The following is a 14,962-nucleotide window of genomic DNA, read 5'->3' as shown; positions in this document are numbered from 1 at the left end:
GTTCTGGTTGTCGACTTTCCGAGGCACAGACATAGGAACTCTGTGTAGCCAAAGCTTAGTCAACTTGCATGGTGACCTGGTTGATGTTAAGAAAACATGTGCTGTCAATGAGCTTAAGTGACATTTGCTGTCCCCCACTGTGTGCTCAGCAGAGACCCTGTATCTGAGCTAATCTGCCAGTAGCAATAAGCTAATGACAAGACAAAACCGAGTTTCTTTGCATTGTGTCCCCTCTTTAATGTAATTCTCTACTGCTAAACCACAGGTTTTATTCAGAAGTAACTTGTAATATGTTTGGTTTATTTTCCTAAGGTAGAAAACAAATAAAATGAACTACAGAGAAAAAAAGAACAGGAAAAAAGGCAAGAGTAATTTTAGGAGTAATCTGGGGACACAGAGAAGATATCAGAAAGCCCTGTCCAAGGTTTGGGGTTGGGATTCATCTACCTCCTAGCTTTCAGATTCCAACAGGTAGAAGTAATCCCTGAGAATTACTTTCCCGAGAATCCCAGTAGATTCAGTGCCTTTTGAGTTGATATCAAAGGGTAATTGCTGAGCAGCTCAGAGCAGAGACTGGTGCCATTCTGCCAGAGTTCAAGCCACTGCCCCACTAGCTGGGTGTCCCTGGGTAAGTCACTTCCATCTCTGTGCCTCAGTTAGATCATCCATAAAATGAGAACACCACTGCCTGCTGCGAAGGGTTTTTGTGAGGAGTACGTCAGTTGCTATGTGCTAAGCACTTAGACCAGTGCAAAGTTCACAGTAAGTGCTCCATAACAGATGCCTAGTCAGTATGGTGTACTGCACAGCACACACACTTGGAGTCAGCAGGGCACAAAGCACTTAGGCTCTATAGTCAGAGAGCCTGGGGAGGAATCCAGCCTCTGCCATGTGACACTGGATAAGTTAGTACCCCTATCTATGCCTCAGTTCTCTCATCTGTAAAATAGCACTGCTAGTGCCAGCCTCATCAGATTGTAAATATGAATTTAGTAATTCCATGTTTCATGCTTAACATAGTGGTTGGCACACAACAGCTGTGCAGGACACATCTACATTCCTATACACTATTATTATAACACAGTCCAACTCTGCCAACTGGCGAGTGATCATTCATTCCAGGTTAAAAAAAATTTTTTGTTGAATTGTAAAAGTAAAAAAATATTCCATGAGAAAATACAGAATCATACAAAAAAGAAAATCAAAATAAAAATCACCCACCTCCCCTCCCCAGTGAATGGCACCAGTGTCTGTCCCTACAGTTTTTTTCTGAGATTGCACGGGTGAGCATGTTTTCTTTTATACAACTGGGACATGGTGCCTGCATGAACCTTGCTTTTCTTGTCTCATGCACCTGTCCTTTTGTTAAACATTGTAGGAGTCATTACTCAGGCTGCCACCACCTCTCTGCAAAGCTGTGCTCTGCTGCCTGGCGCCCTCCCAGCCCTGCTGTGGTCGGGGCTGCACGTCTAATTGCTAGATACCTCCTGAGCTTGGAGGCATTTGAATTTTTTTTTCTTTTCCTTTCATGACAAGAAAGGTGAAGAAAGAAAGAGCAGTCGGGGGGGGGAAAGGGCACATGGCCTCAAAGACCTTGGGCTCTAAGCCATGGTGTCCCTCCTAATCACAACCAGGAATGCATGAAAGAGACCCTGGAGGGAGGAATGGCTCATGCACAGTTTTCTAGGAAATGTTGTTAAGATGGAATTTCAGAAGGTCCCAAAGGCAAAGAGCCAGAAGATTTGGGTGTAAAATAAAGCAATGGTGAGGAATCATTGCTCCAGAAATGGTTTACGTCTGCGGGTCCCCCTCTGGCATTGTGCCCCTCGTCTGGTTCCTGAGCCCTCAGCTCAGACACTTGGTGCTGGGAGTTGGGGGAGGCTCCTGGGCTCTGGTGACATTTTGATAAAGGCCTTTCATGGGCACCTGTAGACTTTTCCTGCCAGGACTCAGGCATTATTGGTGCACAATCAACTCCTGCACATTACGGCAATCCTTCGCCTTTCTGTCCCAGTCACCCGCCCACCTCACAGCTGCGACAGGAGAAACACATTTAAATACCGTCCTGAATAGCCCTTTGGAAGCTTGAGTGGCAGGTCCTGACACACCTCTCCCTCTTGGAGACAGGAAATCTGCTGCAAAGACGGCTCAGGGTTTCACTAAAGCACTGTTGCTGCTCCCAGTTGAAACTGATGAAGAGAGGGATAGTCAAGTTTTTTAAAATTATGTAAGACAGTTTTGCAAACTGGTCAGCAGAGACTATATGTCAACATAATACAGTTCTAGTGATATGGTGTAATGCAAAAGCCTTCTCCTTATTCCTGGGGCCATGGTAGATCCCAGGCAAACATCTTCAATCCCTCATTAGCGACACTAATCAAAGCACTAGAATGTCAAGAGAACCGACATGAGTGACAGTATTTCAGAATTTTTAAGCCTCTCATTATTCCAAAAGCACCAGTAAACATGCAAATTGCCATTTCTAGAACATAGTGTAATATGCAATTCTACTCAGTGCTCTTTCATGGAGCGCTCCCCACCCCCACACTTTTTTTTTTTTTTAAACAATAACAAATACAAGACTCCTAGTCTTTCATGAGACTTTAGCACACACTGCACTTTCCACATTGCCTTTCACAGATTGGCATGTTTTTCTGTATCACAGCCCTTGCATGCTAAAGATGGCGGGAAAACCTTCCCATGTAAAGCACAGCTGACATTTCCATCGCTGGACGTCTGCTTGCCCATGAATCACGCAATTCTTACATCACTAGGCCACTGAGTTTCTTGAATGCAAACAATGACTCTGGCAAACAGTAATGAAGGAATGGAACAGGGAGGGGCTACATTGTAATTTCTCATTGCAATTTTCTTTCAGCATTATTAAGAGGTATTACTCTCAGACATCAAGAGCAGAAATACATGGCACCATAGTGTCTACCTCCTTACAGTGTTGGTTTTCATGATCAAGAAATGATGACCATGTCAGTCTCCTCTTGGTGCTTAAGTGATAAGGTATGGCTGGTCCTAGGATGACTGCTTCCTCCTGAGGATATTTTAGCTAGAATGATAATATTAAAAAATAATGCCACAAAATCTATAAATGTGTTTTATAAATAAACGCACATGCTATGGCCATGAATGCTACTATCAGCCTCCGCCTGGGCAACTCAACTCCAAAATTTTCAGCTGGTCAGTGAGGTGGACATTTGATCCATGCGGGATTGTGGCAAAAAATAGGAAATTCACAGGTCCTCAAGGAGCCAATTCACTCACCTAGGACACTTGGACTTGAGAGGTCAAAGAACATTTGACAACAAAAGTTCACTAAATTTGGTTTTTCAAAAACCAAACCCATCATATTTTCTTCAGCTATTTTAAACATTTACGTCCTGTGAACAAAGCAACAATAATAATTTAATCGTAAGGGGACCAATGTACCATTGAGACAATTTTGACATTGTTGCTGGATTTTAAAGAGATGAAAGATTTTAAAGGGAAACAGGATCAGGTAAAGAAGGGAAACATGAGGGCAGAGCTGTCTGGCTGAGTGAAAACTTTCTCCAAAGCTTCAGCAGGCTCCCTTGGCTGTTCTCCCTCCTCTATTCCCACATTCTTGGGAAAGATGAGCATGTGCATCAGAGATGAGGAAGAGTGAAGATGAGGAATCAAGGAGGTAAGAAGAGGGAGGGAGAAATCTTTGATTGGCAATGGTTTCTTCTTGACCAAACTTTAGTCAGGTTTCTGAACCTTCTCCTAGATCCATCTGTGCTCTCCTTTTAAGATCCAGTTTGGACACAGAACCCTGCTAAGTCAGTTTAGCAAGAACCCCCTGAACTCTCGATATCTCTCAATTACTGATCATCTCTCAATAACTCTCAATATCTGATCATCCTCTGACTGGGTTCTTTAAATTCCACCATCCAAGGTGATGTCTGATCACCCTGGCTTACCTTCAGCAAGATTTCCATTTGATCTGCTTATCCAGAATCCCCCGATCCCTGATGCTTCCTCTTAGTAGGGTGGGTGAGCTCTTGGTCACAAGTCCCCATTTGCCCATGCTGTATTCAGAGTTGAGTCCAATCTCTCACCCCCATAGCAAAATCCCATTGCAGTGGTCCCTACATTACAGCTCTGAACGAAGTCCTTCTTATTGTGTTCTAATAAGTACCACTGGCTAAATTTTTCTTTAGCAACATAGATGTTTAGAGTGTTGAACACTGGTTTTGAAAAACCTTAGTCCATTTTTCATCCCTATTTACACAGATGCTTATTCATTCACTCACTCTCTCATCCATTCATTCATTCAATGACCCAAGTGACTGTTTCAAGCCAGGCACAAGGGTCACAAATGACCACAAAATATCAATGAAGACCTCAAATAAAAACAGAATTAAAAATTGATCACTTCCCTAAAGGAGGGTTTATTAAAATATGTATCTAAGCCAGTATGTAGCTCAGGGATGTCTGAGCTGAGCCCAGCAGAAAGAGCCACCTTTTAAAAAAAATTTTTATTTTTAATTTATTTTTTATAATTTTCAAATTATTGTTGTACTGGGGGGTACACTGTGACATTAAAAAAAGTTCTTACAATGTATCATAGTTGAATTTTCCCCTTCATAATTCAGAAAGAGCCTTCCTCCTGGGCAGAAGGAACCGTTCTTGCAAAAGCCCTAAGGTGGGAGGCCCCAGGAGAGGAGCTTAGAAGAGATTAGAGAGGTAGGCAGGGGCTAGACCATGCAAGGTGGGGTGAGCTACCATTAAGTGGATGGAAAATCTCTGAGAGGTGAAGCATAGGAAGGACAAGATCTGATACAAGTATACCAAGATCACTGGCTGCTGGTGACACATGGAAGGTTGAACGAGGCCAGCTGGCTGTGGACAGGTGTTGTTGAACTTTTCCTGGAAAATATTTTAGGCATTGTGGGCCAACAGGCAAATCAAGGATTCTGTATCTATGTAACAAAAAAACAACAAAAAAAAAAGAAAACAAATCTCCACAAAATATTTATTGTCAAATTCAGAATAAGAATAATAATAATTAATTTTTAAAATACAGGTCTACTATTGAGAAGAATGTAATTCTTTTTTGGGAGAATAACATTTTGCTCAATTGGCTGTTTCTGTAGCATAAAAGCAGCCACAGACAAAATGTAAATGAAGCAGCCACAGACAATAATGGCTGTGCTCCAATAAACCTTACTTACAGGCTAAAATTTGAATTCCATATAATTGTCATGTGTTATGAAATATTATTTTTCTTTTGATTTTTTTCAGCTATGTTGGCTGTAATAAAATGAAAAATCTGATTGTAGGCCAGACTGGAGCCACAAGCTCTAGCTTGCCAAGCTCTGTTGCTGACGGCCCCATATTCTTAATGTTCTCCATGTTTACTCATGAGCACAGCCATTTTGGGCAGGTTACTACAGGACCATGCTACTACAGGACCATGCTGCGTATTTCTCAGTGTATCACAAGCCAATAGCTTGTGATATAAGGTCATTCCATTAGAGGTGACACTAACTTTGATCCATTTTAAAGGGACATTTTGCCCCTTAGTAATTAGAAGTAATCAGTACAAAAAGGGGTAGGGGTGGCTGCGGATGCAGCACAGTGGCAGACCATTTGCCCAGCATGCGTGAGGCAATGGTCGATCCCCAGAACTGCAAGAAAAGGAGAAAGAGGAAGAGGAAGAGGATCAAGGAGAAGGGGGATCAAGGAGGAGCAGGGGGAAGAGGGAGAGGATGAGGAAGGGGGATAAAGAAGAAAGAAAAGGAGGAGGAGGAATCTGTGGATATTTTCTTCCAACAACCTTTCACTCAGTGATTTCAGCTGTCATGGATGATGGATGGTCCTTACCTGAATAAATTATATGCTGGAAGTTACAAAATAATTTGGATATGTTTTTGTTTTGTTTTTTTGAGACAGAGTCTCCACTACTATGTAGCTCAGACTGGCCTGGAACTCTCTTATGTAGTCTAGACTGTACTTTTTGCCTTGGCTTTGGTTATTTTTGAAATAGGATCTCACGTTCTTCTCTGGGGCCAAACTGTACCAGAACCCTTCTATTTACACTTCCTTCCAGAGCTGAAATGACAGGTATGTGCCATCACGCCCAGCTTTGTTGTTGTTGTTCAGATGGGATCTTGCTTACTTGTTGTGCCCAGGCTGGTCATGAATCACCTCCTGAGTAGCTAGGATTATAGGCATGAGCCACCAAGTCCAACCTCAGGCCTCAAATTCTTGATCTTCCTGCCTTGGCCTCTCAAATGCTGGGATTACAGATGTGCCCATCACATCTGGCTTGGATATGATTTTTACTGGCTACCTACTACACCATTTATGTATTACATAAGAACTTATTTATTCAGTCTCCTGCAGTTAAAATTTTAGGTTGTTTCTTTTCTCCTTTTTTGGTGGCTATCATAAGTAACACTTTCACTAGTATCCTGTAGCCACATATTTCTACACAACTCTGATGAGTTAAAGAAAAAAATGTGTGAAGTGAAATAGGGTCATAGAGCATATCCATTTTCTAAAAGGCTTTGATTTATATTGCCAAATTGTGTTTTAGGGATTACAGCAATTTTTGCTTCCACTAAGAGCCTGGTTCTTAACACTTCAGCCAAGGTTTACAATGTACCATTGCCAAGCAAATAGATGAAAATAGTTACTCTTTACAGGTTGACTTTTCCTTATCTGAAATACTGAGGCAAGAGATGTCTCAGATTCAGGGTTTTCAGATTTTGGAATATTTGAATAGACTTTACTGATTGAGCATCCCTAACTTAAAAATCTGAAATCCAAAATATTCATTAGAAGTTATCTGAAAAATTTTCAATATTGACATGATGCTCAAAGTATTTTGGATTTTGGAGCATTTTGGATTAGGGATGCACAACCAGTATTTTAATTTGCTTTTATTCAATGGTAGTAAGATACAAATGTGTATTTCTTCTGCTTGGTCCTATCCTGTGCCCATTTTTTCTATTCATCCCTTCTGCACTGACCTGTAAGATATTTTTATAGACTGTGGACATTATTCTTTAATATTTATTGTAAATATTTTTCCAGACAGAAGAAACATGTATTTCAAAAGATACTAAAATCTTCAGGTTATTTCCCACCAAAATTGACTTGATCTGTTCCTCCATGAAGTAGACATAAAAAAAATGGGGTAGGGTGTACAAAAATTAACCAAATATAGAAATATTTTTATTATGAATTTTAGCATCTTCAAAGAAAAATAATTCTCTAATGAAATGTTAAATTTTATTGTTGACATTATCAAGTTCTCTTATCTTTGTTAATGTACGTTGTAAATTATGCAGCTGATTTCACTATAGGCAAAAGGTGTGTTGCTAATTCCTCATTTTATATCTACCTTTTCATAATCACCGTAGATATAACTTTTAATTAACACCATGGCATAATGAAATTTTTAATTAACAGTATAACATTTAGTTATCATAAGCCACTTTAGATGTATTTTTTCACTATGATAAAGGGCACTGCTTTACACATCCTTGTATAGGTTCTCTTTGGCTTATTTAAATTCTTAAATTAAACTTAAAAATAAAACTATCCCATTACCAAGGGAAATGCTGTGATATATATTTATCATTTATTGTTTTCTGCCACAGAACACTCCTGAAAGACCTGTTCAACATTTATTTAGTCCCATATTTGTGTGCCACCAGCAATGTTTGAAAGATGCATTTTCCTGAATCTCCAATGACGTGAGTTTTGCTAAGTTTGTTTATTCTGGGTATTTATCTGTATCATATTTGAAATTATTTATAACTTGTGCTTCTTCAGTGCTAGCAAGCTTGTTTAAGAGCCAAGTGACAATTTCATGTATGTCTTTTTCACTTAGAAACTGTTCATTACCTTGTAGTAATGACCTTGAATTTGACCTCATGGGGTCAAATTAAACAGCAAAATACTTATTCCTATTTTTCCCATATATTTTGCCTCACACCAGGGAACATGTGGCAATACCTAGTGCGATGGTTAATCTTGTCAATTTGATTGGATTAAGACATGCCTGGGAGTCTAGTAAGCACATCTTAGGGTGTGTCTATGAGGACCTTTAGATAGACAGCTCTGACCTATCTATCAATGGATTAATTATTTGATGGACTCACAATGTGACCCGACACTATGGGGAGGTGGTGAAAGTAGGAGGTGGGGCCTGGTTGGAGGAAGTAAGACACTTGTGCAGGGGGTTGTATCTTTGGGTGTGTATCTTACCCTGGCCCCTTTCTGTATCTCCTTTTCTCTGCTTTCTCAATACCACAATATGAGCTGTTCCACCCCACCCTCCCAACCATGATGGGCTGAAACCTCTGGAACCATGAGTCAAAATAAATCTTTCCTCCTTTGAGTTGCTTTTCTCAGGCATTTGGTCAAGTAATTGGAAAGTCTGACTTCTACATCTGGGGACATTATTATTATTATTATTTTTGCCACAATTGAAGGGCACTACTTGCACTTAGTACATAGAGGGCAGGGATGTTGTTAAGCTTCCCAAAATGCACAGGACACTCCCCTGCCACAAAAATTATCTGGTCCCAAATGTCCCTGGTGCCAAGGCTGAGAATCTCTGGTTCTAAAACAAAATGACCCACCTTCTCTGGTCCACTTTTAAGCCCAAACCAAATGATTAAATCAAGAGAAGAGAGAGTGTGTGTCCACAAACATCAACTGAAATAGATGGAGCCCAGGGTTGGGTAGATAAGGAAAGTTCAGCTAGCGATTTAGACTTCCTTGTTGCATTGCACATGACACTCAACTTGCCCAGCTAGGGGACTGAAGTCCTCCCCACGACGCAACAGATCTTGACTTCGTCATGCCTCACTGGCTGCACACTTTGGCATGGCCTCCTCACCTGTGAGGCTTCCAGTGAGATGGAAAGTCAGTTAAGGAGTCTCAGGAGCCCTGTACCAGGCAGCAGGAATTAGAGGGGAAATGACGGAGATGTGAAGGTGGGAGCTGCCAATGATCAGAGGAAAGAAATACTGGGCCAGATTGGTTTGGAATCAGACCCTAAAGATACCACAGCTAGCTACCTAGCCACCCTAGATCCACCTGCCACCAGGGAACTGGATAGCAGCTGCTTCTGAACACTGAAAACCTGCTCTAGTAGGTTTTCCACAGTAAACCAGACAGAAAAATCAGATCTTACCGGGGGCACTGATGGTGGGGGAGGGGGAGGAGCCCCCACAGGTGGGGGAGGTGGGGGCAGAGGAGGTGGTGGTGGCGGTGGCACAGGCATATGTCACAGCGTTGGAGTCACTTGCTTATGAAGGGTCCCAAGAAAGATTTCTGCTCTGAAAAAGAGAAAGAGGATAGTTTTTACTCATATAAAGATAACAGATGTCTTGTAGAAGCCCCATATTGTAAACCGTTTTATTCTTTCCCTCGTTCATTAGTTTATTCATTCATTCACAGAGTACCCTGTGCTAAGTGCTGGAGACTGACAAAAGCAGCCAGATTCTAGAGATAATTAAGTGATAAAGCTGATGGAATGTAGTTGTTTGTGTCTCCACAGGAATAGAACAAATAGATATGTATATATAGCCACACCTCATTTTAAAATGGTTTTTAGACTCATTTCTGGTTAACTAAATCCTACATCATTAGCACTGAACCTGCAGTTTTATCATTTTCAATGCATTCTGAGTAGACACCATCTTGCTAAGCAGAGCAAACAGAATGAAATTTAACCTTTTTCTGAATGTCACAGGCTCCACATTACTGATGCCAGCCTCAAGCAAGTTTACAGAGAGAGCTAGCCATTTTCCTGCTCTTTCTCTCCTGTCAGATCTCACTTTCTTTGTCCCCATGTTGTCATTTCTCTACAGCTATCTGGATGTGAGCATGTCATCTCTCCTCTGCACAGACTTCCAAACTAGTATTTGTCAAACACAAGTTTTTTTTTTTTTTGGCATAATTCTGCAAACATGATTTTATTTCATATAGTTAATACTGGAGGATGCCTGATCTTCAGATAAATGCATTTCTCTGCAGTATGGTGTGTGTGTGTGTGTGTGTGTGTGTGTGTGTGTGTGTGTGTGTGTGTGTATGTGTATGTGCTGATGTGTGTCTCAGAACCCCTGTCAAGCAAGACACACTTCAAGGACTGAAAACCCTACAGAGAATCAAGACAAGCTGTATGAGAACCTAAGACATTTAAAGTACAAACTGAAATAAACATTAGACTTCAGCAGGGTGACTTTGTGTTCCTGCTATCCTTATAGTCCCTAGAGGCCCAGAGCAAGGCCTGTCCCTTTGTTTCTTCATGTTTAGCATCCTATAGCATTTGTATTATTTTATGAGCATATTCTTATCTGCACAAAGGCCAAAAGCAATTATGCAACATGATACTTTAACACAGTCCACTAGGTCTTGCTTATTTAACAAATTTGTTACTTATGCATTTCTGCTATGTAACAGGCTAGTCACATTTCTTCACAGCAATCCTCCAAGCTTAGTAGCAGTAGCCCCAATTTTTTGTTCAGAAACATGAAGTCTTTTGCCTAAAGTCACACATACACTGAGTAACTGGTTGCCTAGGATTGGAACCCAATGTGATTTTTAGTTACTGAGGCAAAATATAAATAATGTAAAATTGATAATCTTAACTGTTTTTCAGTACATGAAGGGCATTCAAGATGTGGTGCAACCATAACCACTATCCATCCCCAGAACTTCATCCTAAAGAGAAATGTGTACCCATTAGACAACAACGCCCTCAGGCCCTGGTTACTTTATTCCACTCTCTGTATCGATGAATTTGCCTATTCTAGATGCTTCACTTATGTGGAACCATGCAATATTTGTATGAGTCTGGCTTATTTCACTTAGTATGTTTTCTATGTTCATTCACACAGTTGTAAAGTGTGTCAGAAATTCATTTCTGGTTATATCATTAAATCACATTTTGTTTAACCATTCATCTGCTGATGGATACCTGGGTTGCTTTTACTTTTGGGGTATTGTGAAAAATGCTGCTACAAACATTGGAGTACAAATATCTCTTAAGACCTTGCTGTCAATTCTTTTAGGTATATATATTGAGGAACGGAACTGCTGGATCATGTGGTATCAGACTCTTTTCAGCAGGGGTAAGAATCCCCTCTAAAATTGCATAAAAAAAAGAATCCCCTCTAAAATTACATGGTATAACATATACATGTAAATGTAAGTTTTGGGGGAAAGAATTGATGATAGTTTTTCTCAGAATTCCAAAAAGTACATGAGCTGATCACTGAAAAAGACCACAGTTTTCTTATAAAACATTCCCCTGAAAGAAGAAGCCTGATAATCATGCTTTCTATCCTTTTTTCTGATATTAAAAGAACAGAAAGACTGAAAAAATATTCATCACAGTCCACAGCATAAAACCATGGTAAAATTGAGCAGAGATCTGAGAAGCTAGTAGAAGGTGGTAGAATTCAGGTAGCACCAAGGTTACTTTATTCACAATTTAATATATACAATAACCTAGAGTCAGATGCAGCTGGCACTTCACAGGCTGAATGCTAAAGCAACTTGGATGAGAGTCCATTTAGTCAGAACAAGCATAAATTATCAGCTGTTTGTATTTTGACATGTTCTTTCATCAAAGGCATTGGGTATATTCTTTATATAATCTTTTATTCAGTGGTAAAAATATTTTTAGTCAAAAATTTACAGCAGGGATTAAGGGGCTGTAGAAGTATTAATAGAACAAGAGAATATAGGCAGGTCTCATTATGTAAGGTCTTCTTTTAACTAAGACACATGAGAGGAGACAGACCTGATTTCCCTGATCTGGAAAAGGATTTGGAAGAATAACCAGAACAAGGGTAAATGCTGCTTATTTGAGAGTTTTGCCACTTACCTTAGAAAAATTGACCATAGGAAATAACTAAGAAAGACTATGACAGAACTATTCATGAAACCCCTCACCACGACATAGTCTGATTTCATTTCCCAGCCTCCCTTGAAGGTAAGTACAACCATGTGACTGAGTGCTGGCCAAAGAATGGCTGGCTCATAAAATCCTTCCATCCAGGACTCCTCTCGCTGGCCATCCATTGGCTGGAAGCAAAGCATTGGCTGTTAGCACAGTCACAAGATGAGAGAAGTTTAGGTTCCTGACTCACTTTTTGTAAGATCACCTGCCAAACACCTAATCAGATTTTACATGAAAAAATAAACTTCTATTGCGTAGGCAAGGGAAATTTTGGAGTTAATTTGTTATACCCACTAATATTTAACCTATCTATCTAATATAGGAACTTAAATAGGATACAGCCAATTCTTATTAGTCACTGCAGTTATGTTCTATAAAGTAACTATGAACACAGAGTATGATGGTTAATTTTATGTGTTAACTCAACAGGGTGGAGAGATTCCCAGATATCAGAAAGAATGGTATTTCTTAGTGCTTCTTGAGGTTGGTTGTGAAAGAGGTTAGCATTTGAATCTGTGGACTGAATACAGATCCCCCTCATAAATATGGGTGGACCTCAACCGATCCATTGAGGGCCTGAACAGAACAGCACAACTCAGGCAACATCAATGCAACTCATGTCTGAAGGAAGCTAATCTAACACACATACTTTCTTCATAGAGCATTTACAACTTTCTTGGGCTTTGGAGCACTATGTAGCATTTTAGCACTATACTTGGGGGGCCCCTTTAAATGGCAAAGGCACAAAAATTCAAAATCAAGCATTAAATAGTGTGTGAGTGGGATACTTGTTTACAGAGCTAGAGAGGAAGCCAGAGGCAGACTATTGCCTTGTTCCACCTAGGCTAGTATCATGCACATTGGATGACTCAAAATCATTGCCACTTTTTGCATGTCTGTGAATGACCACAAAAGCACCATGAGTACTGATTTTAGAGCCACACATTTTAGCAAGTAGGTGAATTTTCAAAGACAAGCTCTGCAAATAATGAAGATCAGCTTTTTGAGGCCCCAAGTGTGTGCTCAGCCTAGGGACTCTCAATAGATCGCTTTGTCGAATTTTCTCATCAATTGTAAAGCAGATGCTGATATTTCCATGTAACAGATAACTAAACCTTATCTAAGCTTATGCAGCTTCTAATAAATTTCAGAAAGTGCACAGAAGCTGAGTTTCAACCCCTGGTCTTTCTGATTCAAACCTTCATTTCTACTGTACCACAGTATTTTATTAAATTGGTATGATTCAGCTATCTAAATTCTCTGCTTACGTTTTGCAAAGATTTAATATGTTGAGGCCATGAAGTGAAAGGACCTCACTAAGGTGAGAACAGTTCTTCCACTTGCTTCTCCCTATGTGTTCTAAGGTGAGAACAGTTCTTCCACTTGCTTCTCCCTATGTGTTCTCGTTTTCCATTCAGTTTTATCCTTAGGAACTTGAGAGTGAATTGGTGGCATGGGGATTCTGCATTGCTGAAATCACAGGGAATAATTTCCCCAAATCTGGGATTAAAGCATGTTTTTATATGCAGTACCTGATGGCTGTGAAGGCTTTTTCCTGACAGATAGAATAATTAAGCAATTATCTCCAGAAGTATTTTTTTTAAATCTGACAGTTAAGAATACAGAGCTCCAGGAAGTCACAGACTGTACCCATGAGCTCTTTAGTGCTTTGTGTTCTCCTGGCCCATTTAAAAATGTTATTTTATTCTGAAATGTATTTAAAACGTTTAAACGTTTTAAGATTTTTAAAACACCAGATCCTCAAAGGCTTTTATACTTTCTACCAAGTCAGAAAATAATACAAAAGCAGCATCGAAATGCACATTAGATATTCAAGCACCATTAAGAGCGGTGAAAGAAAAAGAACCAACATGCTCTTTCACGTGAGGCCAGCACTGACAGTTAAGCAGACCTGGGTTCCTCTTCCACCTTTGCTTTTACCCTGCTGCATGACCTTGATCAAGCTACTTAACCTCAGTAGGCCTTGTTTTCTTTATTTGTAAAATAATTCTTAGTTTGTTGTCAGGCTTAAATGAATATATACAAAGAATATAGTACAGGTCCTGACACATAATAGACACTTACTTAGAAGCTACACTATCACACCATGAATAATTAGAGTAACTATGATAAAGGGAGGAGTAGGATAAATGCCCAGGAGAGGTGAGGATTGCTATGGAATGCTGTCCACATTTCAAACTCTTTGAGGGAGTATGATGAATAAACACTTTGATAGAAGCTACTGCATTTTTCAACAAACAGAAAACAGGTGGCTGTGGGTTGTGTTATTGGTAGCAGAGACACAGAAGTGTCTGCCAGTACGGGAGAGAAGACTGGGAACACACATCTGCATGTGTCTCCTTCCTTGGGTAGAGGTGGGCATTTGTCTTGTGGCCCTACCATCTTTTAAACACTTCCCTTTGCTTGAGGAATTTCTCACATCATGAGCCAGTCCAAAGCCAGAAATTCCTTTCCCCAGCATTCCTTGCAGAAGGGGAGCAGGCTGTGACCATCAACTGAACGGTGGAGTAGATTACAAATAAACAGGATGCAGAGGGACAGGCTAACAGGGAGAGGCCTGGGTGTGGAGCTGAGTTGATGGATAGTCCAAGGAAATGTGAGCCCAATTTTGACTGCAAGAAAAGCCCCATATCCAGATTTTTGGGCAAAATCCAATTTGAAATGTGGGTAGTACAGTTGTCCCTTGGTATGTGCAAGGGGTTGGCTCCAGGGGTCCTTGGGGACACCAAAGTCTTCAGATGCTCAAGTTTCTTATCTAAAATGGCATAGTATCTGCATATAAGCTACCTGCATCCTCCTATACACTCTAAATCTTCTCTAGATTACCTGGAACACCTAATGCAATGTAAATAATTGTCCCACTGCATTGTTTAGGAACTAATGACAAGGAGTGGGGGGAAGCTTGCAAATGGATCCCCAGCACAGATGCAATTTTTTTTTCCAAGTATTTTCAGTCTGTGGTTGGTTTAACCATCAGAT

The 14,962-nt window shown here is 40.2% G+C and overlaps 1 protein-coding gene across 1 annotated transcript in view; it reads right to left on the bottom strand.

The window, feature by feature from the left end:
- Wipf3 (WAS/WASL interacting protein family member 3) overlaps positions 1 to 14,962 on the bottom strand; it is an 85,909-nt gene that overhangs the window by 51,680 nt on the left and 19,267 nt on the right. The window contains exon 2 of the mRNA XM_074065218.1: positions 9,188 to 9,332. Within this exon, the coding sequence (XP_073921319.1) occupies positions 9,188 to 9,277 (90 nt within the window). The 5' untranslated portion in view covers positions 9,278 to 9,332. The remainder of the gene's footprint in view (positions 1 to 9,187; positions 9,333 to 14,962) is intronic.

This window comes from Castor canadensis, chromosome 2 (assembly GCF_047511655.1).
Source record: "Castor canadensis chromosome 2, mCasCan1.hap1v2, whole genome shotgun sequence".
In the NCBI taxonomy this organism is placed as follows: Eukaryota; Metazoa; Chordata; class Mammalia; order Rodentia; family Castoridae; genus Castor; species Castor canadensis.
Note: the sequence above shows the minus strand (reverse complement) of the source record. Positions and strands in the feature narration are given on the sequence as shown.